The sequence below is a fragment of the Protopterus annectens genome, chromosome 6.part0 (assembly GCF_019279795.1).
Source record: "Protopterus annectens isolate FY-2018-M chromosome 6.part0, PAN1.0, whole genome shotgun sequence".
NCBI classification, from domain to species: domain Eukaryota; kingdom Metazoa; phylum Chordata; order Ceratodontiformes; family Protopteridae; genus Protopterus; species Protopterus annectens.
The window spans coordinates 601,796,045-601,819,843 of NC_056737.1; the positions used below are offsets into that span (position 1 = coordinate 601,796,045).

The window sequence follows — 23,799 nt, forward strand, 5'->3', positions numbered from 1 at the left end:
TGTCCTCTCCTGCTCAGCTGGTGAACCTGGGAATATTGAGGCAATGTTACAATTGCCTCATGTACACAGACAACCCTCTCCTCCTCCCACAAAACACAAATACATGCGAGAGATGCAACTATACGGCCAAACTGGAGGCTGAGCTCTCTCAACATAGGACTGGCAAGACCAGTCAGGAGGAGAAGGTTACCACACACACTATAGACCCAGTCTCACATAGTACCATCACAACCTCAAATCATACACATAAACACACAAAGACATACTCGGAGGCTCTGATCAAAAATCTACCAAAACAGCAGAGGCCACCAAAGCAGGCACCCAAACAACCACCACCTCAGAATAAAACACCTGCAACACATAGACCTCACAGTCAGAGTGTCAAACAGTCACAGCCCTTAAGGCCAAACACAATGCCAGACACACTAGTCATTGGTGACTCCATAGTCAGACACACTGACATCCCGCCACCAGACTGAGTAAGGAGAGTTACAGTAAGCTGCCTGTCGGGCGCTAGAATCCGCCACATAACGCAAGCACTCAGGTCTCTCAACAGCAGGTACAAATATGACTCAGTCATTGTCCACGCTGGTGTAAACGACCTGAGACGCACCTCCTTGGACTACATGAAAAGAGACATTGAGGAGCTCTCTGATTATGTAGCCCAGGCAGGTATGACCCTGACCTTGAGCAGTATCCTACCTTCACCAAGAATGATGCCACAATACAGAGATAAGATGATCAGCTTTAACAATTGGCTTAAACTCTGGTGTCATTCAAAGGGGATCCAATGTCTGTCTGCCTGGGATGACATGCTGGACAAGCCACGCTGCTTCAAGGGACGGCTTGCACCTGTCACCCTGGGATTCCGGATATTGGCAAAGGCTCTTGCCACCCCATAGTGCCTTTTTTAGGCAAGGCTCAAATTCTAAACCTATCACCCTAGAACACAAAAAAGGAAAAAAACTAAGGGTAATGCTGCTCAATGCCAGAAGTCTAAATCTCAAAATGCACGCCCTCGAGGCCCTTCTCAGTATGGAGAACATCGATGTCTGTGCTGTGACAGAAACCTGGTTCAAGGCTCCTGAGAGCACCCCAGCATTATCAGGTTTTACCTCATATCATGCGTTCCGGCCCCAAAATCCGGACAATACCAAGAAAGGAGGGGGGGTATCCATATTCATCAAGGACACCCACACCTCAAGACTGGTGGCAACGCACGATGCATCAGAGACCATCCAGGTGCAATTAACCATAGGCAAGACTACTCTGCAAATTGTAGCATGTTACAGGCCACCCTCACAAACTCAGGAACCTCACATGGCCTTCCTGAAAACACTGGAGGGGATAAATGTATCACCAAACACCATCATACTAGGTGACTTCAGTTACCCTAACATAGACTGGGAACAATACTCAAGCCCAAACACCCTAGCCCAAAAGTTCCTGGAATTCATAAACTCAAATGCCATGGAACAACTAGTCACCATCCCCACAAGAGGAGAAAACATACTTGATCTCGTCATCACGAACATGGGAGCACAATGTTCAACACCGGAAGTATACCCCTCACTGGTGAGATCAGATCACAAACTAATCTCACTGGAGGTCCTCATCCCACCCCCACCTGAAATAAAAAAGACCACAGTAAAGAACTTCTCGAAAGCCGACTTCACACTTCTAAAGACTAGTGTGGTCTCCTTTAAGGCCCCCGAGACGGCGGAAAACAGTACTCAAGCCGCTGAATCACTTACAAATTCCTTCTACCAGCACCTGCAGGACTGCATGGATAAGGCAATCCCAAGCAAAACAAAGACTCTTTGTACCAAAGGCAAGCATCCAGTCTGGTGGACCCCAGCCATAAACAAACTCTACAACAAAAGGAGGAAGCTACTACAAGATAGAGCAAAATCCTTAAAAGGTAAGACACCTTTGATCACTATAAGTAAAAAACTAAGAGCTCTCATAAAATCATCCAAAGCAAATTTTGAAAGAAAAATAGCTAAAGACTCAAAAGACAATCATAAGGCCTTCTTTAGCTATGTTAGAAACCTGGGAGGAAACTCCCAGATATGCTCAGAACTAGTTCAAAATGATGTGAAGATTACTGATCCTACAGACATTGCCAACATACTGGCTGACAGGTTCAGTGCAAACTTCTCCCCCAAAAGGAGAGATATCTATACCAAATGATTGCAGCCCCCAAACATCTCTAACACCCAAGTGAGAACTGCTCTCTCCAAAGCAAAAAGCACAGCATCCATGGGACCTGATGGTGTCCCCGGCTGTGTGCTCCACAAACTCAACGAGGAATTAAACCCACAGCTAGGACAGCTGTTTAATCATAGTCTCACCTCTGGATACGCACTCCAGGAGTGGCGCACTGCAACTGTTGTCCCACTTCACAAAGGCGGTGCCTCCACCGACCCTGGAAATTACAGGCCCATTAGCTTGACAAGCCTTATCTGCAAAGCCATGGAGAGGATCATAATGGACCTCATAAATAAAGACATAGGGAATTTGCAGACTTTGGATCCAACCCAGTTTGGCTTTGTCAAAGGCAGATCATGCCTTTTAAACTTGGTTGACTTTTTCAAACAGTCACCAAAGCCATTGATGAGGGAAAGGCAGTCCATACAGCCTACCTCGATCTGGCGAAGGCCTTCGATACAATACCCCACTCAGGTATCATTGAAAAACTCATCAGCTTAAATGTTAACCCATACATCACAAGATTGGTTGCAAACTGGCTGAGTGACAGAACCCACAGGGTCAGAGTTGCTGGCGCCATGTCAGACTCAAAGCCTGTCACAAGTGGTGTCCCACAGGGCTCAGTCCTGGGCCCACTCTTGTTTGGCATCTACTTTTCCAAAGTACAAGCAAACACAGGAGGGTTATGGCTGACAAAGTTTGCAGATGACTGCAAACTGGGCGCCATAGTCGAAAACACATCTGACACAGATATCCTTCAGAAGGGTCTCACAGAAACGGATAACTGGTGCCAGAGCCATGGCCTAAAGTTAAATGCCAAAAAATGCATTGTCATACCCTTCAGGAAAAACAAGGTTACCCCTAGCTACCATATAGGTGGCAATCCACTGAGCACAGAAGAAGTTATCAGGGACCTGGGGCCCAGGTTGACAGTAGCCTGTCATTCGACACCCATGTAGCTAAAGTAGTTAGAAAGACCTTCTACACTGCCCACCTTATCATGAAGGGATTCACATCTAGATCAAGGGAGGTCATAGTCTCCCTATACTCATCACTCATCAGACCAATGATTGAGTACAATGCCCCATTCGGAATGTATCTGACCCGACACTTGCAGCAGCTGGAGAGGCCACAAAAGTTCCTCACCAAAAGGATAAAGGGTCTCAAAAATCTGTCCTATGCTGCCCGACTGAAAGAACTTCAGCTCTATTCAGTCGCTTACCGCTTGCTCAGAGGTGACCTTTGCCTGACATACAAGGCCATGTCAAACCCAGATTTGATGAATATGCTTCACCTCAAAAAATCTAGATCCTTCAGAGCCACAAGGGCAGGAGACTTAAACCTCGACACGGCTATTAATAGGACGTGCTGGAGGGATAGATTCATCACCCAAAGACTCCCTATGCTGTGGAACAAAATCCCAGTATATGTGAGGCAGAGCACCTCGCTGGCCTTGTTCAAGAGAAATCTTGACCAATGGATGGGAGATCGCAGATATACCCCAGGGATTACCTCAGTGTCACTGCTCGACAGAGGCACAGCAAAATAATGGGTATAGTTCCCTATACTAAAGGGGTGGCGTAAGCCACAAAACTATGGGCTAGGCTTGTAAATGCCCTCGGGCAGATAGCCTAGTATGAACCTATGAACCTATGAACCCTTCAACTGTGGCTCCAGTGCTTTTCTTAGTTTTGTAGTGACTTTTTACAACAAAATAAAAGTTAACTAGAGGAGCTGGATCTCCAAATAGTATTCAGTGACCAGCACGAATGGTGGGAAAGGAACAGAGGAAGGGTATGTCAAATCATGTACATCATTAAAGAACAATGTCACAGGAAGATCCTTGACAGACTGTACACATTCATGAAAACTACCCTTAGTGTTTGAAACACTGGAACATGCTGCATGAAGAAAAAGAAAAACCCAGAGACAGACTCACTTTTTATTGTTCTTTACAATAATTATTGTTCATCAGTATGTAGTGACAATCTTACAACCAGCTAATCAAAAATTAACTACAATATTCTTGGTTCAAAGAATATTAGATTCTGTAGCCTTACAGTCAGTCTCCCTTAATCCCACTGCCTACTTAAGAAAAGTTTCTTTTTTTTGTCTCTCGAGAAAAGTGAAGCAGAGTTTCAAGGTAACACTCTGAAATGGATGGTTTAGCATCTTGCAACTTACCAACAAGAGTTCTAACTGAAGCTAAACTCATGAAAGACTTTAAACCACAATGCAAATCATCTCCTTATTTTAGTGAATATACTGCAATTATTAAAGTAACTCAGACAATATGCCAGAGTATTAGGCTTACTCTTAGCACTTTCAGCATTTTGTAAGATTTTAAATTATTTTGATGTGCGATTCATTGATCACATCTGACAAAGTAGTTTGCCTGTTTATTTCTTCACTATACAATGGACCTGAATAAATAAAAATAAGTGAAACTCTTACAATAACTATCAACATAACAAAAATAAGACAGTTACCTCTTGAATGACAGCAAGAACTGTTTCATGCAGTTTTGTCATCAATACAGCAGAATGGTATGCTGACAAACATCTAATAAAATTTAGACCTTCAATCTTCCTTTCCCTGCAAAAGATAAAACACAGTCACATTTGCACCAAGACAAGTGTGATTATTTACTGACTGTTCTGAGCATTGTATGTGATAAATACTACTTCTACACATTTAACACAGAAGAGATTGCAAACATACAAAAATATTATGCTTCTACATACCTAGCAATTCACGAATCAAAGCTTTTATATTAACAAATGCAAATTCTAAAGGGTATGTAAAATCCGTCAACATTCTCTATAAATTTCAGTAAGTTATGGAAGGGGCTCTCTGTCTTCAACACTTCATCTTTTTCTCTCACTGTGATAACTGCAATTCATTTAGGTCATACTAAACTGCATTAATGGATAACATGCACGACATTCTGTCGTATTTCGGGTATCTACTGGTCAGTTCTAGCTGGTATCTCACGTTTCAGAGCTGTGTGCAGTGCATATAATTATTGTCCAGTTCAAATCAACTGAATCCTCCCTATCACTGCTCTACCTGCAGAGCATATGCAGAAGTTTCTAGCTATTAGACAATACACACTGCTTTAATTATTGCAGCACTTCTCTTAAAAGTATAGATTGCTTTATTTATTTATTTTATTAACTTAACATTTGTTTACCGGGAAAGTCCAACTTGGAACAAAGCCAATTTTCAGCGAAGGCTCGGAGAGAAACGCTCCAGATGTATGTCTTTGAAATGTGGGAGGAAACTGGGGCACCCGGAGGAAACTCACACGAATGCAGGGAGGACATGCAGACTCCACAGAAAAGGAACTCCAGCCGCGAATCAAACTGGAGAACCTCTTGCTGTGAGGTGACAATGCTACCACTGTGTCGTCCTTACTTCGTACTTATTAAAACTATGATATAACTTAAAGTGTTTAGAACTTTACTCTGAAAATAAGGTCAATATGAGACTTAAATACTTTCAGCACATACAGCAAGATGAGGAGGAGAAACATAAAAAGAAGAAAATAGCAAATAGTATTTTGAAAGTATGGGATATGAAAATGCAGTTCTGGGAGGAAATTCTGCCAAAGACTAAAACTGTTTCTTTTTTTACTGCAAATGTGATTACAAATTAAAACAGGGAATTTAGTGTCTGAAGGAGGAAGGTTCGAAATGCACTCATTGTGTGCACAAATCATCTAATATGCGGATGACACCAGTACGATCTGTGCAGCTGAAAAATGGAGACAGTGCAACAACTAACCCAGGATTCCCTTACCTATACTGAAACACGGCTGTCTGATTCCCAATTTCTTCAAAACCCTAAAATTCCAAGCTCATCCTATCCACTCCAAAACAACTCTCTATCCAAGCTCATCCTATCCACCCCAAAACAACTCTGTCCAGAAAACCCTCTTCACTCTAACCTCTACAAGCAAAATAAAAATTGAATCAGCAACCCACACTAAGCTAATAGGTGTAATAATTGATCATCATCATCTTCTTTCGGCTGTTCCCATTAGGGGTCACCACAGTGGATCATCTGTTTCCATTTCTTCCTGTCCTCTGCATCTTGGTCTGTCACACCAACCACCTGCATGTCCTCTCTCACCACATCCATAAACCTTATCTTAGGCCTTCCTCTTTTCCTGTTACCTGGTAGCTTCATCCTTAGCATCATTTTCCCAAGATACTCAGCATCCCTCCTCAGCACATGTCCAAACCAATGTAACCTTGCCTCCAAACCTTCCAACCTGGGGTGACCCTTTAATATACTTATTCCTAATCCTGTCTACCCTCGTCACACCCAGTGCAAATCTTAACATCTTTAACTCTGCCACATCCAGCTCTAATTCCTGCCTTTTTGTCAATGCCACTGTCTCCAACCCATATAACATAGCTGGTCTCACTACCCTCTTGTAGACCTTCCCTTTCACTCTTACTGGTACTCATCTGTCACAAATCACTCCCGACACTCTTCTCCACCCAATCCACCCTGCCTGTACTCTCTTCTTCACCTCTCTTCCACACTCACCACTACTCTTAACTACTGATCCCAAGTATTTAAACTCATCCACCTTTGCCACCTCTACTCCCTGCATCCTACCCATTCCTCTATCCTCCCTCTCATTCACACACATATATTCTGTCTTAGTCCTGCTGACCTTCATTCCTGTTCTCTCTAGAGCATATCTCAGTCTCTTCAGGGTCTCCTCCACCTGTTCCCTACTCTCACTACAGATCACAATGTCATCTGAAAACATCATAGTCCACGGGGACTCCTGTCTGATCTCATCTGTCAACCTGTCCATCACCATTGCAAATAAGAAAGGGCTCAGAGCTGATCCTTGATGTAATCCCACCTCCACCTTAAACGCATCTGTCACTCCCACCGCAGACCTCACCTCTGTCACACTACCCTCCTACATATCCTGTACCACTCTTACATAATTCTCTGACAGTCCCGACTTCCTCATACAATACCACAACTCCTCTCTAGGCACCCTGTCATATGCTTTCTCTAAGTCTACAAAAACACAATGCAACTCCTTCTGACCTTCTCTGTACTTCTCCATCAAAACTCTCAGAGCAAACATCACATCTGTAGTGCTCTTTCCCGGCATGAAACCATACTGCTGATTACTAATCATCACGTCCCTTCTTAACTTAGCTTCCACTACTCTTTCCCATAACTTCATGCTGTGACTGATCAATTTAATCCCTCTGTAGTTACTACAGCTCTGCACATCACCCTTATTGTTAAAAATCTGTACCAAAACACTTTTTCTCCATTCCCCAGGCAAACTCTCACTTTCCAAGATTTCATTAAACAATCTGGATAGAAACTCCACTGCCATTTCACCTAAACACCTCCACAGGTATGTCATCTGGAACAACAGCCTTTCCATTCTTCATCCTCTTCATAGCTATCCTTACTTCCTCATTGCTAATCTACTGCACTTCACAATTCACTATCCCCACATCATCCAACCTTCTCTCCCTCTCATTCTCTTCATTCATCAACCCCTCAAAGTACTCTTTTCATCTGCTCAACACACTCTCCTCGCTTGTGAGTATGTTTCCCTCATTATCCTTTATCACCTTTACCTGCTGCACATCTTTCCTAGCTCGATCCCTCTGTCTAGCCAATCGGTACAGGTCCTTTTCTCCCTGCTTAGTGTCCAACCTTTCATACAACTCTTCATATGCCTTAACCTTCGCCACCTCTCTCTTTGCCATGCACCTCATCTCCTTATACTCCTGTCTACTTGCTTCATCTCTCTGACAGTCCCACTTCTTCTTCGCCAACCTCTTTCTCTGTATACTCTCCTGTACCTCCTCATTCCACCATGTCTCCTCGTCATCCTTCCTCTGTCCAAATGACATCCCAAGCACCTTTCTAGCAGTCTCCCTTACTAGCTCTGTTGTAGTTACCCAGCTATTTTGTAACTCTTCACTGCCACCCAGTGCCTGTCTTAACTCTTCCCTGAACTCCACCTCACAATTACCCTTTTTCAATTTCCACCATTTGATCCTTGGTGCTGCCCTTACACTCCTTCTCCTCTTCTTGCTTACCAATGTCATCCTACAAACCACCATCCTATGCTGCCTAACTACACTTCCCGGTCACCACTTTACAGTCTCTAATCTCCTTTAAACTGGCCCTCCTACATAAGATATAATCCACCTGTGTGCATCTTCCTCCACTCTTGTATGTCACCCTATGCTCCTCCCTCTTGTTAAAATACATATTGACCACAGCCATGTCCATCCTTTTCGCAAAATCCACTACCATCTGACCTTCTGGATTCCTTTGCTTAACACCATACCTACCCATCACTTCCTCATCCCCTCTGTTCCCTTCACCAACATGCCCACTGAAATCTGCTCCAATCACCACTCTCTCACCTGCGGGTACAGTCATCACCACTTCATCCAACTCACTCCAAAATTGTTCTTTCTCATCCATCGCACACCCAACTTGTGGAGCATATGCACTAACAACATTCATCATTACACCATCAATTTCCAGCTTCATAAACATCACTCTATCCGACACTCTTTTCACCTCCAAAACACTCTTAGAATACTGTTCCTTCAGGATAACTCCTACGCCACTTCTCGTCCCATCCACACCATGATAAAACAATTTGAACCCACCTCCGATACACCTAGCCTTACTCCCCTTCTATCTGGTCTCTTGCACACACAATATACCAACCTTCCTTCTGTGCATCATATCGGCTAGCTCTCTCCCTATAGCAGTCATACTGCTAACATTCAAAGTTCCGACCCTCACTACCACAGTCCTAGCCTTTCTCTTCTCTTCCAGCCTTCGGTCATGCCTTCCCCCTATTCTCCTCCTTCGGCCAACAGTAGCCCAATTTCCGCCAGCACCCTGTTGGCTAACAGTACTGGTGTCGGTCGTTGTTAACCCGGGCCTCGACCGATCCAGTATGTAAATATTTACTGCTGTCCGCATGAATGTTTTGGCAAAGTTTTACGCCGGATGCCCTTCCTGATGCAACCCTCCCCATTTATCCAGGCTTGGGACCGGCACAAAGAAATGCACTGGCTTGTGCATCCCCAGTGGCTGGGTATAATTGATGAAAACCAGAAATATAACCATCATGTAAAAGATGTAATAAAAGTCAAAAGATAATGGCAACCTTTACCAGATAAAACCTCACCTATCAAGACAATGCTAGAAAATACATTGATCCAACTCTCCTCTATGGAGCCCCTATTCTCATTAACCTTCAGGCAAACCAGATCATTCTCTTTGAAAAATGCTAGAACAAAGTAGCCAAATTTACTGCTAATGTGTCATACAAATATCACCATCGTGGTGTAATAAAGCAGCTGCACTGGTTAGAACTGCCTCATTCTCAACTACTTATCACACAACTTTATTCACAAATCAGAAAAATACCCTAGCCTAATTAACATCCTCCAATGCTATTCACTAAACAGGTTCCTTCACTCGGTACATTAAAAAACTACTACTAATAACTAAATCAAACAACACTTCTGGCAGCTCTCTCCATTCCTCCATATGTCAGAAACCTGAAACTCCACCCCTCCTTGTCCTGAAAGAAATACCTTAGGTGAAATCTTTCAAGTCTCAATTAAAACACAACCTAATAAACACATGGCTGTGTTTCTGCTCATCTCCTGGCTAAAGAAAAATTCCTATCCATCCAGCAGGCACATCGACCAGGAACTTATTTTAAGCACTTCCACTCAATTTGGTGATGAACTCCATCATATGCAACTTAATAAAACAATAATGCACTTTTAAAAAGCTACTTCACGATGATATGCTTCAAAATAAATCAAATCATAATATATGTTAAAGCATCCATTAAGATGCTTAAACTGTAAATGTTTGTCATAAAATATACAAAATAAAATTGATTTAATATTACACCATTCCTATCTTAATTCTTTAAATGTTGAAATTCAATAAAAACATAAAATGCTACCAAAATATATATTAAAAAAAATATAGTTAACTGTTACAACTTTGCTACCCTCAGTGTCAATAAACTACTACTCGAGATCTTGTCATTAAGACTTGTGGTCGGGAGATGTCCAGCAACATTTGCCAAAAGAACTCCCTAAATTCAAGCATAGCTTACCAAGCTCCTCTCCTCATATCCCATGGATCTTTTTCAAACATATATATATTTTTAATCCTGACATTGACTTGAATGGCTAGATAGTACACCACTACTGTCTCCTTTGTGGATGGCATACACATGCTCATATATTCCAGCCTTAAGACTATGCTCTGTGTTTCCGCCATAAAATGAAATAGATGTTAAACATAAGACCCCACTGGTACTGCAGCTAAATCTTCTTTTATTTTGCAACATTTACACCACATATATTGTTCTATACAAAATAATCAAACCAACATTACACAAACTGTTCAAGTCCTGCCTTCTCTTAAACCTCTTTCCTCCTCCAAAATATATTTCTGCATGTATTGTTCCCACAATTTCTATTTTTTCTGTGTGATTTACTCCTACTCTTTTCTAAAGATCCCAATTCCTGTTCTTTTATCTCTATTACAATACCCACTATATCAAGTATGGTTGGTTTAGACTTTTACTTCTGTTTTCTAGCAATTGTTTTTTTGGCAGCCACCGGAATTAATCTTAATAAGGCCCTACCAGGTCCGGGCAATTCAGATCCTGTATCCCAGCTCAAAAAATAATTTCCTTATTTACACTTATTTGCTAGCCCATTACTTCTGACAGAGTACTATGTACTGAATATTTAGAGTGCCAGCTCATTATACTCCAAACACATATGCTCTCACGTACCTCTTTCTTCCCCATCACACCTCCAGCACCTGCCATCTACCTGAGGAAAAATTCTTTGGAGTCTACTCAGGGTATAAAAGTACCTATACAAATACTTCCAGGCAGAAATCCTAAATCTTCTAGATTTTGTTGCATATTTCAGAAGATACATATGTCCGCACATTGTTTCTTTGTGAATTGTTTTCCCAATCCCTTCAGACATCCTCTGATTGATTCTTATTAGTTAGCATGCAATATTTTATATGCCCTACTAATTATCCTTTTAAAACAGCAGCTTCTATTTTTTGTTTCCAATACCTTGTTTTTTGCCAGCTTCCTCCAGTACATTCTAGCCTCTCTTGCCTGTTCTCTGTACCTCTAATTGCAGTTATCCCTATCAGAAGAATCTTCTTTCTCCATTCCCTTGTTGAAAATTGAATTCCTTTTGGTCCACATGAGAACCAGTTAATTGGTGCTTCACAAAACCACTCCAAGCCAATTTGTTGCAGAATAACCAAAAACATTTTTTTCACTTCACCCATAGCAAATACAATGTTGTTATGAAACTCCATGTCAGACAACTTTTTAAACAGTGCCAATAATCTTATGCCTAGATGGTTTGGCAGTTGATTGCCCTGAAAGCAAAAGCGGGAGGGCAATATACCTTCTTCCCATATTTATCAACTGTCTTGCTGTCCTCTTAACTGGGGAAGGGATTAGAAGAAGCCAAGGGCTTAGACCCACTGTCCTTACCTACAGAAATGACATCATGGTCAGCTGAGGGAAAAAAAAAATCAGTCATTTGTGTTAGGGTCATGTTATACTATTCAAGGAATATGGAACATCAAGATAGGACTCTAGCCACTACATCTACTTGTGGGAAATGTACGTATTGTGCATACAATTATTCATCTGGGCAATTTGAACATCCTGAAATGAATAAGAAATTTAAATTTTATGCTGGGGGTGATTGTAACACTATAGATATCATTTATTTACCCATCTGTTCCTGCAAGTCCTTCTGTGTGGGAAAAACTAACAGGCAGTTCAAAGATAGAATCAGAGAGCATTTATATGATATAAAGAAAAGTAACTGTACAAATGCCCTAGTACAACAAGCTAATATGTATGGTAGGTCACATATATTCAAGTTTTTAATAATGGAGAGAGCAGTGTCCAATGAGCATGGGGGAGATATTGAAAATGTCACAGCGGTACAGGAAGCTAGATGGATTTCTAGATTAAACGCAGATATAGGGAAGGTGCCAATGAAACCTTTTTTAAGGATGAGACAAGTCTGTAAGTAATGGAATTAGGTTTATTAAAGTGTTGTACCTTTAAAGCATTTTAATTATCTCAGTTAAAGGTCTTGATTGATGTTAGTGACTGGATGTGAATTTTTGACATCATTATTTAAATATTTTTAAAATGAAACTGTTTTAATGTCTGAAGAAGCAAGATTGTTACTGTGAAAGTGCTAACATATTGTTCATTAAATAAATTGTTTTATAGTTTTTCATCACTTTTGACCGCCTCATTGTCTTGGTTCGTTCATACATTTGCTTCATTATATGTACTTTTTTCTGAGTGAATCATTTATCCTCTGGACCATACTTCGAATTTTTTAATGTACTTTTTTCTTGAAGTGCGCATCCCAAATTCCTTGAACTTTGGTCCCTTTGGAAATCTGTATTTCTGAAGAAATGTTTTGTAGTGGAAAAGGACTAGTGAGACAGTTTCAAGAACTACAGATGCTAGAAAGATACTTTTCCTGGAGAGAGAGAAATTATCATAACACAACTGTCCAGAACACATCCTAGAAAAGTTAACATGTGAGATGAAACTAGGTATTATTTCTCTAGGTTTAATTTGAATCCTAATCTTTGAAAATGGTCCATGCAGAAAAGAGCGATGTCTGGGTATCTAGGGTGGAATCTGATAAGATGAGACAATCATTCGTGTAAGGGTAAACATCGATTTTATTAAGTCTGCAGAAGGCCATGACTGGAGCCAGGCATTCTGTGAAAAAATCCCGGGGCTATAGGCAGACCAAATGTCAAGGATGGAAAAGTACAGTTTTGTACCTACCATACACTGTACTAAGTTCATTCATTCTGTACACATGCAGTCCTGGTCTTTGGGTAGTACTCCAAAGCAGACTTAAGGGAGGCTGGCAACATATAATGCTTGGAACAAGCAACAAATCAAGCAAATGTAGACATAATGCAGCAGCCCCAGACTTGCCACCCCCAGGAAGGTGATAATGAAAGAGCAAAGCATGCACTGAACTCATGAGAGCTAAATCCCTGAATTCCATACACTGCTAGCAAAAAGTCATTCTTAATGTAATCTTAGAGTGGAATGAATGCTAATCCTGTGCCCACTGGAAATAGGCCCAATCCCACAAAATAATCTAAAACACCCAATCCAATCTAGAAATGCCTAATTTTGACAATCTGCAACACTCAGAAATCAAAGCAATTGAACAATTTACATAAAAGAACTTGCAAAATCAAATACCCAAAAAATATAATGGCTCTGGGTATGCTTCGGGTTTCATTTTAAAAAATGAACAATAAAAAGACACACTGTGTGTAAATCTAAAGTCTGGAAATCTTTTGGTTTTATTAAACAGATAGCACCAAAATAAAAAAAGCTATAGCCGATTTTTAAACCCAGATACAAAGAAAGGATGAAATAAAGTAGAATACTTAAATAAGCACTTGAACTTAACACACCAGAAAATACAGTAGTAATCAACAAAAAAAACTGGTCGTAGGATGACAAGAAATTATAGCATTGAAAAAAATTTGAGGACAAAGGTTGTACATCAAAAGCTTGACTTCTAATTGCCTAAAAAAAGACAATTGAAGATTTCTAAAACAGTTTATCAATCCCTTTAGTAAGAAATTGAAAAAACAAAAGGATGTAAATGCAACAACAAAGGATTGAAAAACAAAGAGAGCTGAAATTAAGGTGGCATGAATCTACAAAAAGAGTGAATCTCTCCTAAGTCCAGTATGTGTGTAAGATCCAGTAACAAAACACTAGTCCATTGTTATTGCCACCAATTTCTTGCTGTCTTTTCCAAATGATCTCTTCCACTTTCAAATTGTACTTCTTGAATTTAGGGCTTCCATCTTTCCATTAAAAACTGTTTGATTCCATTGAGGAAGAATTTTCTCCGCTGCTTGACAAAAAGCAGGCTTGCCACCCTGTGAGATGTAGCTTGTCTTCACATAAGAAAATGCCATGAGGCTTCCTGAGAGACAACAATCAATAAAGGGTAACAGCCATGCTGAGAGGAATCCTAGGCTGCCTTTGTAATGGGTACCAGTGCTGCTCTGAGGCTTACCAGAGCTATTAAAAATGGGAGGCAGAGTCTTGTGAAACCTTTTAGGAGCTAATTGGATCTTTAGGCAGAGGTGGAAAACCATTAGAACGATTGAGTTTCTGAAATGAAAGATCAGCAACTGGAGCTTCCTTGTCACTGAAATCCTCTGAAATAAAAAGGAAGCTGTTGGTTTAGTGGAAAAGCCTAACAGATGCATGTTTTGATAAAGTTATGTTATCTGATTTCTGGAGAACAATGAAGACATCTAGTATTACGTGGGGTTGTAGAAGTTCCATAGTCTCTCAGAAACAAGGCCTATGAGTCTTTCATGCCGCAGAAAACCAGTCTCCCAGAGTGAGTTGTAGAGTTTGCACAGAGTCTCCTGTCTACATTGCCCTGCAGTCTCCTAATCTGAAACAGTTCTGTCTTTTGTTAGTGTGTGTAATGCGATGAAGTAAGTTACCTCATCTTTCAGGACACACTCCTTGAACTGTTTGAATCCTCTAGAATCCAATTTGCTTGCTTGAAACTGCTCCACATTCTTTTCATAAGTTTCACAAGAGATGCTAACATCTGGCCCGTATTACATCTAGTAGCCACTTAACATTGTCTGTCATCTTCCCCATTTTTAGAATGCAGTCCCTTGTTTCTGGTGACAGGCCTGTTACTTAGTCAAGAGAGTTAGATTGTTTAGGTGAATTTCTTGTCTAGTGACACAAAAATTCCACAACATTGTCCAATTTAATTGAAGTTTCATCTCCAAAAGATTATTGTTTGATTGAGGGATTCCCAAGCACCACAGAGATACCTTTTGATAGACTGTTAAATCTTTGGAAGCACCAGATGCAGGAAGCACAAGAACCCTAGATAGAGAAGAAAGATACCCTTGTCAGACCGGGTTTGGTCATGAGGGACTGATCAGGAAAGATCATTGGATTAGTCAGTCTAAAAAAGCCCAGGCTGTTTGGGCGGACATGTCGGACACCCAGAAAGCACATGTCCTGAGAGGGTATAGAGTCTCGTTAAAAGTGACATACCTAATTCTAATTATCTTACTTTCTTTTCTTAGCCTCATTCTGATGCGGTAGCTATTCTTTCTTGCAGATTTGGTTGAAGAGGCAGTCATTCAAAGCTATCTGGAGCCAGAACCTTTCCAATGTAGAAGAAGCTATAGCTGATTTAGAACTGAAGCAAAGACTCAGAGTGGAGATAAAGAGTGATGCTTTGAACTGATACTGAAATCCCAACTGCCGAGAACGCAGAAAGAGAACTGCTAAGAAAAGCTTCCTTCTGTTACACATGAAGAGAACTGAGATTGAGATAATTTCCTACTTGAAAGTGAGCTTTTAACAAACTTAGTGAAAAGGTGTGTCAATTTGAACAGCTTGAGAGAGTAAAATGTCTTGAGGTGTTGTATCTAGAATAATCCAGACAAATGTATGAATCATTCCTAAAATCTTTACTCAGAACAAATCCAGAATAAAACTCAGGCCCTTCAATGGAGAATTGCCCTAATTGATTTCCCCCCTTCTTGTAGACTTCCTAATTTGAAGGTGAAGTTGAGGGCCTTTGGGCACAGGAACTGTAAAAATGCCTTGGTAGGAGGCAAAATTAAGTATAACCTGATATCTGTCTTTGAAAAAAATATCCAGAACATCTCCCTTTTCTATAAGAACCAAAATTTCAAATAAAAAGAGACAGGTGAGTAGCTAATTAACCAGCCGTAGGTCTCAAGGTACTGGGCAGCCCAGTTGGAAAGCTGGTCTGTCCCCTTCCTTTAAAGGGGACTGCCCTGTCCTCACCAGAAAAGAAGGAAACGAAACCCTGCTGCCACCTTGCGTCTAAGCCTGCCCTCTGAGGTCCTAAGACTGGGAGCACTCCACTCCCCACCCTAATCAGCTAAGTACTACTTCCCCTACAATTGGACAAAATCTTTACTAACTTCCAGGCTGCAGTCTGCAAAGTTCCATTTTCTTTAGTACTACCCTTCACCTTGTCCAAAAACAACACCCAAACAAAACAAAGGAACATCCATGTCTAGTCTTCAAAAATGCTTCTCCAAAACTGATCTTAACATGCTCAGTGCTCAGCTAAATTGACCCTTGGCAGGGCAGCTACAGCCAAATACAGCTCTCACCACCTAGGAAGGAGAGGGAGACCACATCAGCATCATGTTTGCAAGTACAGTCCTACACCACTGCATGTTCAGACACATGAATCCAAATCCTGCAACCTCTTTACATTTCATACCCAGCCAGAAGATAAAGATTAAATTTTAACATTCAACTGTGACAATACCCGATTTGATAACATAACGGGAAGATTTATCACGCCTAGAATGGCTAAAGTGTGAAGAACATACCTCTTTTCTTTCCCCATCCATCCAAAGTCTTCTTTTGGGAAAGTGACACTTTTTTTAACTCTTCTGGCCAAAGCCCTTTCCTGGCCTAGAGGAGAGACAGGTTTTCCCCTCTACCCAGGGACTCTACAATTTTATTGTCTTCTGGTAATACCTTAATGGGGATGCGTTTAATCAGGGGCAGGCTGGAAAGATCAGGCACCTATTCATTCAAAACAAAACAAATCACCAATAAAACAAAGAGGGAGGGGAGTACAGCTAAACTATGGTAAAATGGTCCAACAAGAATTCCTTTCTTTCTTCCCTGAAAGAGAGATCTTGACCTTCCCATTTAAAATGCTCTCCCTCAATGAATCAATGAAAAGGAGAAAATGAAAAATAAAGGAGGAGAAGCAGAAGGGCAGAATCAGGACTGAAATGGAAAGGTACTAGGGAGTTAAGTCTTAAGCTCCTCAGCCAAGGGTCAAGCCTCAATTGCTAAACTCAAACTCTACAAAACTCATCCACCTAGGCTTAGCCTCTTATCAGAGCATAGAATCATCCCCTTATCCATTTCCCTCCATTCTGCCATTTTTGAAGAACCATAATCATAGTAATTGAGATCCTATTCATTTACCCCCCCCACCACAAGCTCTGGCCCCAGCCAGCCGAAGGAAGAAACTCACCTAGAGGCTGAGAGGAGCTAAAACCACCAAGAAAGAACAGAGGGAAGAGAAGCCACCACTCTAAGGCCCACAGCCTGGCTCTAACAGCCCCCCGAGCTGACCTCCTTCTGAACCAGTAACTCTCTGAGACACAAAGCAAAAAGTCTTTCTAAAAAACCGCCGCAGGGCCAAAGAGGCCTCCTGTCTGGGACTGCTTTGCTGTCCACTCCTAGACTGTGCTTTGCTATCTTTTTATTTTCTAAGCCGCTGCTTTATACCCACGCCGCCGGCATTTTATAATCGGGCATCTTTTCCCAACTCCGGCAAGCTGGCACTCGTCAACCTAATCTTAGCTACATTGTTAAATGCCAGAGCACAGTAGCGGCATCCAACAACGTTAGTTAGTAACAAGAAAAACACATATGTCATGGTAATCCCTATGAGGTATCTGTTTCCCCACAAGAAATCAATACAGCAGTTTTTTCTTTCTTTTCTGACATTAAATACTGAGAAAAGGCAAAAAAACAAAACAACCCCAACTTTTACTTAGCTGAGCCAAGGGGTTCTTCAGAAAACTTTCAGAAACTTTCAGAACTCTCGCAAGATTGCACTCGCAAAAATGGTTTGCATCTCGGACCAGCGCGGCAAAATATGACGTTTCATCGCCGCGCGCACATAGTACCCTGACGTACACTGGGCTCCACACGCGCCCTGACTGACCGACAGCAGCCATATTTTTATATTTTCGGGCGACTGGACAGCCGGATCACCCAATAGTTAGGACTGCAGCAATGTGGAATGAAGAACATCTGAAAATAGAACCCAGCACAAAGAATCTTAAAGAACACCCACAGGCTCTGTGAATTGGTATGTCGAGATAGGCATATTTGAGATCCAGGGTGACTAAGTATGTGTTCTGCAGAAGAAAAGGAAATGGACTGAAGAGTTAACATCCTGAACTCTGGTATAATGAGAAAGGAATTTAAAACAGAGTGCCTTCCTTCTTGCATTGAAAAACAAATCTTGAAAAAGCTCTTCCCCTCTGGGGAAAGGGGAACAGGTGATCTCACACCTTGAGATAGGATACCTGCTTGAATTTGAGGGAGCAACATATCTGTCTTTTTGGTGAAACAGAGATCCCTGTCTGAAGAGGAAGGGAAGCCCAGTGTAATTTGTAACCCTCTTGAATTATTCTTAGTACTCAAAAATGTGTTACTTTCTTCCAGATGTGCAAGGAAAGGGATTGTCTAATATATTTGAAAGATGGGTGGAGAGGAGAGGTGCAAAGGTAATCAAACACTCTTTTTGCATTATGAAACTCTTGGGGTTCTTTCCCTCTCTTGCGTCCTATTGTTACTTTTTTTTAAATTGTTTACTAGACTTTGTTGACTTGGTTTGAAAGGTTTTCTGAAGAAAGCTCCAGAACTAGAGGGACAGTTTTTGTATAATTTAAGGACTGGTGGAAAAAGGCTGTTTCATCTCATGCATTAAGTTACCTCTTTCTTCTGATCTTTTAAGGGTCTCTGCTGAGGAAAGGTCTTTTTCAAAGGGAGCATTCAATACCTGAGATTTGACGTCCCCTGGGAAACTCTATAGCCTGACCCAGGCATGCCTTTGCATCACAAAGCCTGTGGCAACAGCCCTTGAAACAACATCATCTGCATCACAGGAGCATTTTATTGAGTGCTTTGTGACATGTGAAGCAGAGGATACCAATTCTCATAAGGAAGTTTTAGTGTTTGAAGCAGAAAGGTTTAAAATGAACTGCATATCAGAGAAGATATAGAGTAAGAACTTTGTCAAATGAGTCTGGCAGTTGATTTCCTTAAAAAATAAGACTGGAAGAAGCATATATTTTTCCCATATCTATCAAATACCCTACTGTTCTTACTGGGAATGGGATTAGAAGAGTCCAAGAACTTAAATCAACTGCCCTTGTCTGTAGAAATTACAGCAAGGTCATCTAAGGGATTCTTAAAAGGTACTTATGAGAATCAGGTACTTTATACTGCCTAGACAGATTCTTAGGTGCAGAAGGCTGAGAATATGGAGAAGACAAGCTGAATTAAATGCATATGACAATGCCCTAAGTACTGGAGGTATAGTCAAGGGTTTGGGGAATCTAGATTCAGGAGTTCACAGGATCTCTTCTGTGCCTCTGAACTCTCTCTTCCCCCCATTATAAGCAATCTGCTCATTTTAGAAGCGTATCTGAAAATGGAATTTCTTTATTAAGTGATTCAGAAGATATACTCTCTGACACAGACTTGTATGGGATAAGAGAAGAGAGTTGTAGGGCATAATTCAGACCTTCCTTCTCAGTAACAAACAGTTCCTCCTCTTCAAACGATGAGGGTGACTGCTTCATCTTGAAAACTGAAAATACTGGGGTTTAAGACTGTGGGTTGGCATAATAGTTAAGGTGTTTCACTTTCAAACACAAGGTACAGGGTATTATTTTCACCCCAGAAAAGGAATTAGCTAGGCTTAGAATGGCCCACAACAGCAGTTAGCTTAGTACTTATCTATGAACATATGACTGATTGGAAAGCCCCTGGAGAGACTGTGGGCAAAATTACACTGGTCTTCCTGTGAATCCTTCAAAATATTTGGTAGTTAAAGAGTGGGAAAAATGTTTAGTTTTTTCGTGTCTTCTTGGGGTTCTCAAGCCAGAGAGTCTTGGAAGTTTCAGATGTCCAGACCTCCATAAGCAGCCCTGCTACCTCTTCTCTTACAAAATCTGTGGCAGTCCATCCCCTCCTTCATTCAGAATGAACTGGGGTTTACCCTTGTTGGCTGACATCTAACATTCAGTCTGGGTGGACTTGCTAGAATCCTGGTCTTCACTTGCTTTCTGCAGAGTATTTATAGGGAGTCTAGGAAGATCAGAATGATGGTCCAATGGTTCTGAGACTACCACAGTGTATAAGTCAGTCCCAGACTGGATTAAAGAGATAGATGACTGCTGTCCCTTCTAAACCCTCTTTGGTGACTTTTCTTTTTTTACTTTGATGGAAGGGGGGGGGCACACCAAGAGAAGATGAATCGATATCCATGAACACTCAAGTCAAGACCTTCAGTCACTGGTTTTCTAAGAATAGTCTAAAATTAGTAAGCCTACAATGAATTGTTTTGGGGGTGAAGGACAAACAAATGTTACAGGTCCACACATTGTGACTTCTTTCAATACAGAAAAATGCAGGCCATGTGGAAGCCACTATATGATCACTGCCTTTCTGACAGAGATATGTTTGAAGTACACTAAACTTTTCACTGAAAAAAGGAAGGAGGGCCCCCAATCCTCTTCATCTCCACAGGACATCACTCGGTAAAAATAAGCTGAGTACCTGTCAACACTGACTATATTAGGAACCCTCACTAGGCAAAGTGTAGGCACCAACTAACTGCAGACAGTGACGACACTGCTGAGATGTGAAGCCTAAGTAAACGTTTCAACAAAAAAGTTCTGAAATGTGATACCCATATTTATATCAGCATGCTTTTGTGCTTTAGTGGATATAAGGGGAGTAAGACAGGTGCCCAAAATCTTTAGTATACTGTTTGGTCATCAGATATCCTTGGCAGGATACATTCCACATAGCTTTATGCTACCACAATAATGATCTAACAATAAACATCAGCCAGTATCCTACAGCTTTATTATTGGACCTTAAATTCTTTTCTTGTAAAATTCTAGGTCAGTGGTACTCAAATCTGGCAGAATAATGTCTAAGACAGCCACATGTTCAGATGTGTAGCAAACCCTGTACTGACTTCCTTAACAGATTTGTAATGAAGCTGGTTCCTCTCTTAATGCTTCAGGTAGTTCCTTCTTATTATATAAATTAGTCCACTGACATTCCGGCGTTTTTCCCACAAAGTATCAAAACAAAGATCATAGGTATTTTTATAGCCAAGCAGACTTCAAAGTATTTTTCTTCAGATAGATACATACTTTTCAACCTGGAAACATCAAAAATCGGAAACGTCAAAAATCTGGACAAAGCCCCATGAAAAATAGGTACAAATCTGTACAATGAGTAATCTAAAATTTGCATACATCATTGTGTAACCCCGCCCACTTCAATGGAATTGTGGGATACCAACTTTCAAATGCAAACTGAAAACAGACAACCAAAATATGGCCTTAGAGTCACCCTGCAGTCATTCCAATGTCCCATTACTTGGCTATTTCGCCCCATTAACCATAAACACTGTAATGTGCATACTGCTTTAATTCTACAATGATTATTTGGATTTTATTTTACATTTTATAGCAAAAACTCTAACAGACATCTGCTAAACAAAGCAATACAGTCTCACAATGAAAATAGACTTAGCACTAAAACTTCTTTGCCCTTGAAAGTAAACTCACATTCATTGAAACTGCATTGAAACCCACATTCAAAGAAAATGCATTTGGCCAGTGGTGAATAAAGATTACCTTTGGGTTGTTTTAACATCATAGGCCCCTTGCACATGAAACATGATACATGTGTTCTTTGATACACCTTCCTGACTGTAATAAGTTATATTCCTTGTATAATACAGCACACTTGTTAGAGCGCATTTTAAATTTCTTGTTTTGAACATCTTCCAGTAAGCAATGAAACAAAATGCATGAACCAATAATGACAAAACTGCCCAATTCAGAACATCTCCATCATAAAAGTCTACTCAAACATCTACAATCCACCAGTATCAGTAAATATGCACAATCTCTGCAGAAGTAAAAGTCAACTAAACGTTGTCGCCTCACAGCAAGAGGTCCTCTGGTTCAGTTTCGGCTGGGGCAACTTCTGTGTGGAGTTTGCATATTCTCCCTGCATGGGTTTCCTCCCACATTGTAAAGATATGCGTCTGGAACGTTTCTCCCCAGGCCTCCACTGAAAATAGGCTCTGTCCTAGTTGGACTTTCCCAGTCAACAAATGTTAAATAAATAACTAATGAAGAGGTTGCTGCTAGAAAACAACTTCATATTTCATTGTTTCATCTACAAGTAAAGTGCCTGTTACATTAAAAAAAAAAAAAATGATACGCTACTAATATTGCAATAGGGAATGGATGGCAGATTCATAGTTACTAGGTATCCCTGCCAGAGGACACTCTCAGGACTGCAGCATCCACCCCCTTTAAAAGTACAACACAGTACAGTATCAGCAATTCATCTACATACTGTGGGAGTAGAACCCACAGCCTTCTGAATCAAATGCAAGTATTCTACCTGTTGTGCTACTAACACAAACAGATTTCACATAAGCAGAACTAAACTTCTCTCCCCCTGAGGAACTATGAAGCACAAGAAATCTGGAAAAAGCCAAACTTTATTTGGAGGGAGGGGTAGTCAAAGGCCTAAAACCAGAGACACATTTTAAACACTGCATGTACAAGCTTAGAAAAGTTGCTAGAATAAAATGTTTTGTGTTACCATGTGTTTCCTGAAAGACAGCCATTTAAGTTTCAGTCTTTCTATCATTATTTAGTGAATTCAGTTCTCAATAATTTGCTAGAAAATCACAAATTTCAAGAGGAACACACTAAAGAGCTGGTGTGGGTAGGGAATGCAGGCTCTTGCATGTACGATACAGGGTTTCAGCCGATCTGTAACCAGCAGGTATGCTTAACTGGGGCATCACACACACACACACACACACACACACACACACACACACACACACACACACACACACACACACACACACACACACACACACACACACCAGTAAAACTGAAACGGTAGCAGCAAAAGATATAAATGGTGCCTACATGATAAACGAGCAAATAAGTGACTTGGTGCCTTCTAATAAGCAGATAAACGGCAGCCTTTAGACACACCCCCTATAAAATGAACAAAAAAAACCACAAAATAAAGACACTTGGCAGCTTGTAGACACCTCCTATAAAACGAGCAATATGCTTGCAGATAAAACAACACTTGGGCAGCCCAGCACAACAAATGGACTTTGCAGCAGCAAGAGATAAATGGTGCTGATAAATGAGCAAAGCATTCCATTCTAATAAGCAGAGAGATAAATGATGCCAATAAACAAGCAAAGCATTCCATTCTAATAAGCAGATAAACGGCGGCCTGTAGACACACCCCCCTATAAAATGAGCAACAAACACAAAATAAAAAGACTTGTTAGCTTGTAGACACCACCCCCTATAAAATGAGCAATATGCTTGCAGATAAAACAATAGTTGGGCAGCCCAGCAACACAAACGGACTTTGCAGCAGCAAGAGATAAATGGTGCTGAAAAATAAGCAAAGCATTCCATTCTAATAAACAGAGAGATAAATGCTGCTGATAAATGAGCAAAGCATTCCATTCTAATAAGCAGATAAATGCAGCCTGTAGACACTCCCCCTTATAAAATGAGCAACAAACACAAAATAAAGAAAAGACTTGGCAGCTT

At 40.9% G+C, this 23,799-nt stretch overlaps 1 protein-coding gene across 3 annotated transcripts in view; it reads right to left on the reverse strand.

The window, feature by feature from the left end:
- The window catches only part of TOGARAM1 (TOG array regulator of axonemal microtubules 1), a 1,826,974-nt gene that overhangs the window by 732,309 nt on the left and 1,070,866 nt on the right, over positions 1–23,799 (reverse strand). For all 3 annotated transcript variants that reach the window (XM_044074274.1, XM_044074275.1, XM_044074273.1), the window contains exon 14: positions 4,701–4,806. In XM_044074274.1, coding sequence (XP_043930209.1) covers positions 4,701–4,806 — 106 coding nt within the window. The remainder of the gene's footprint in view (positions 1–4,700; positions 4,807–23,799) is intronic.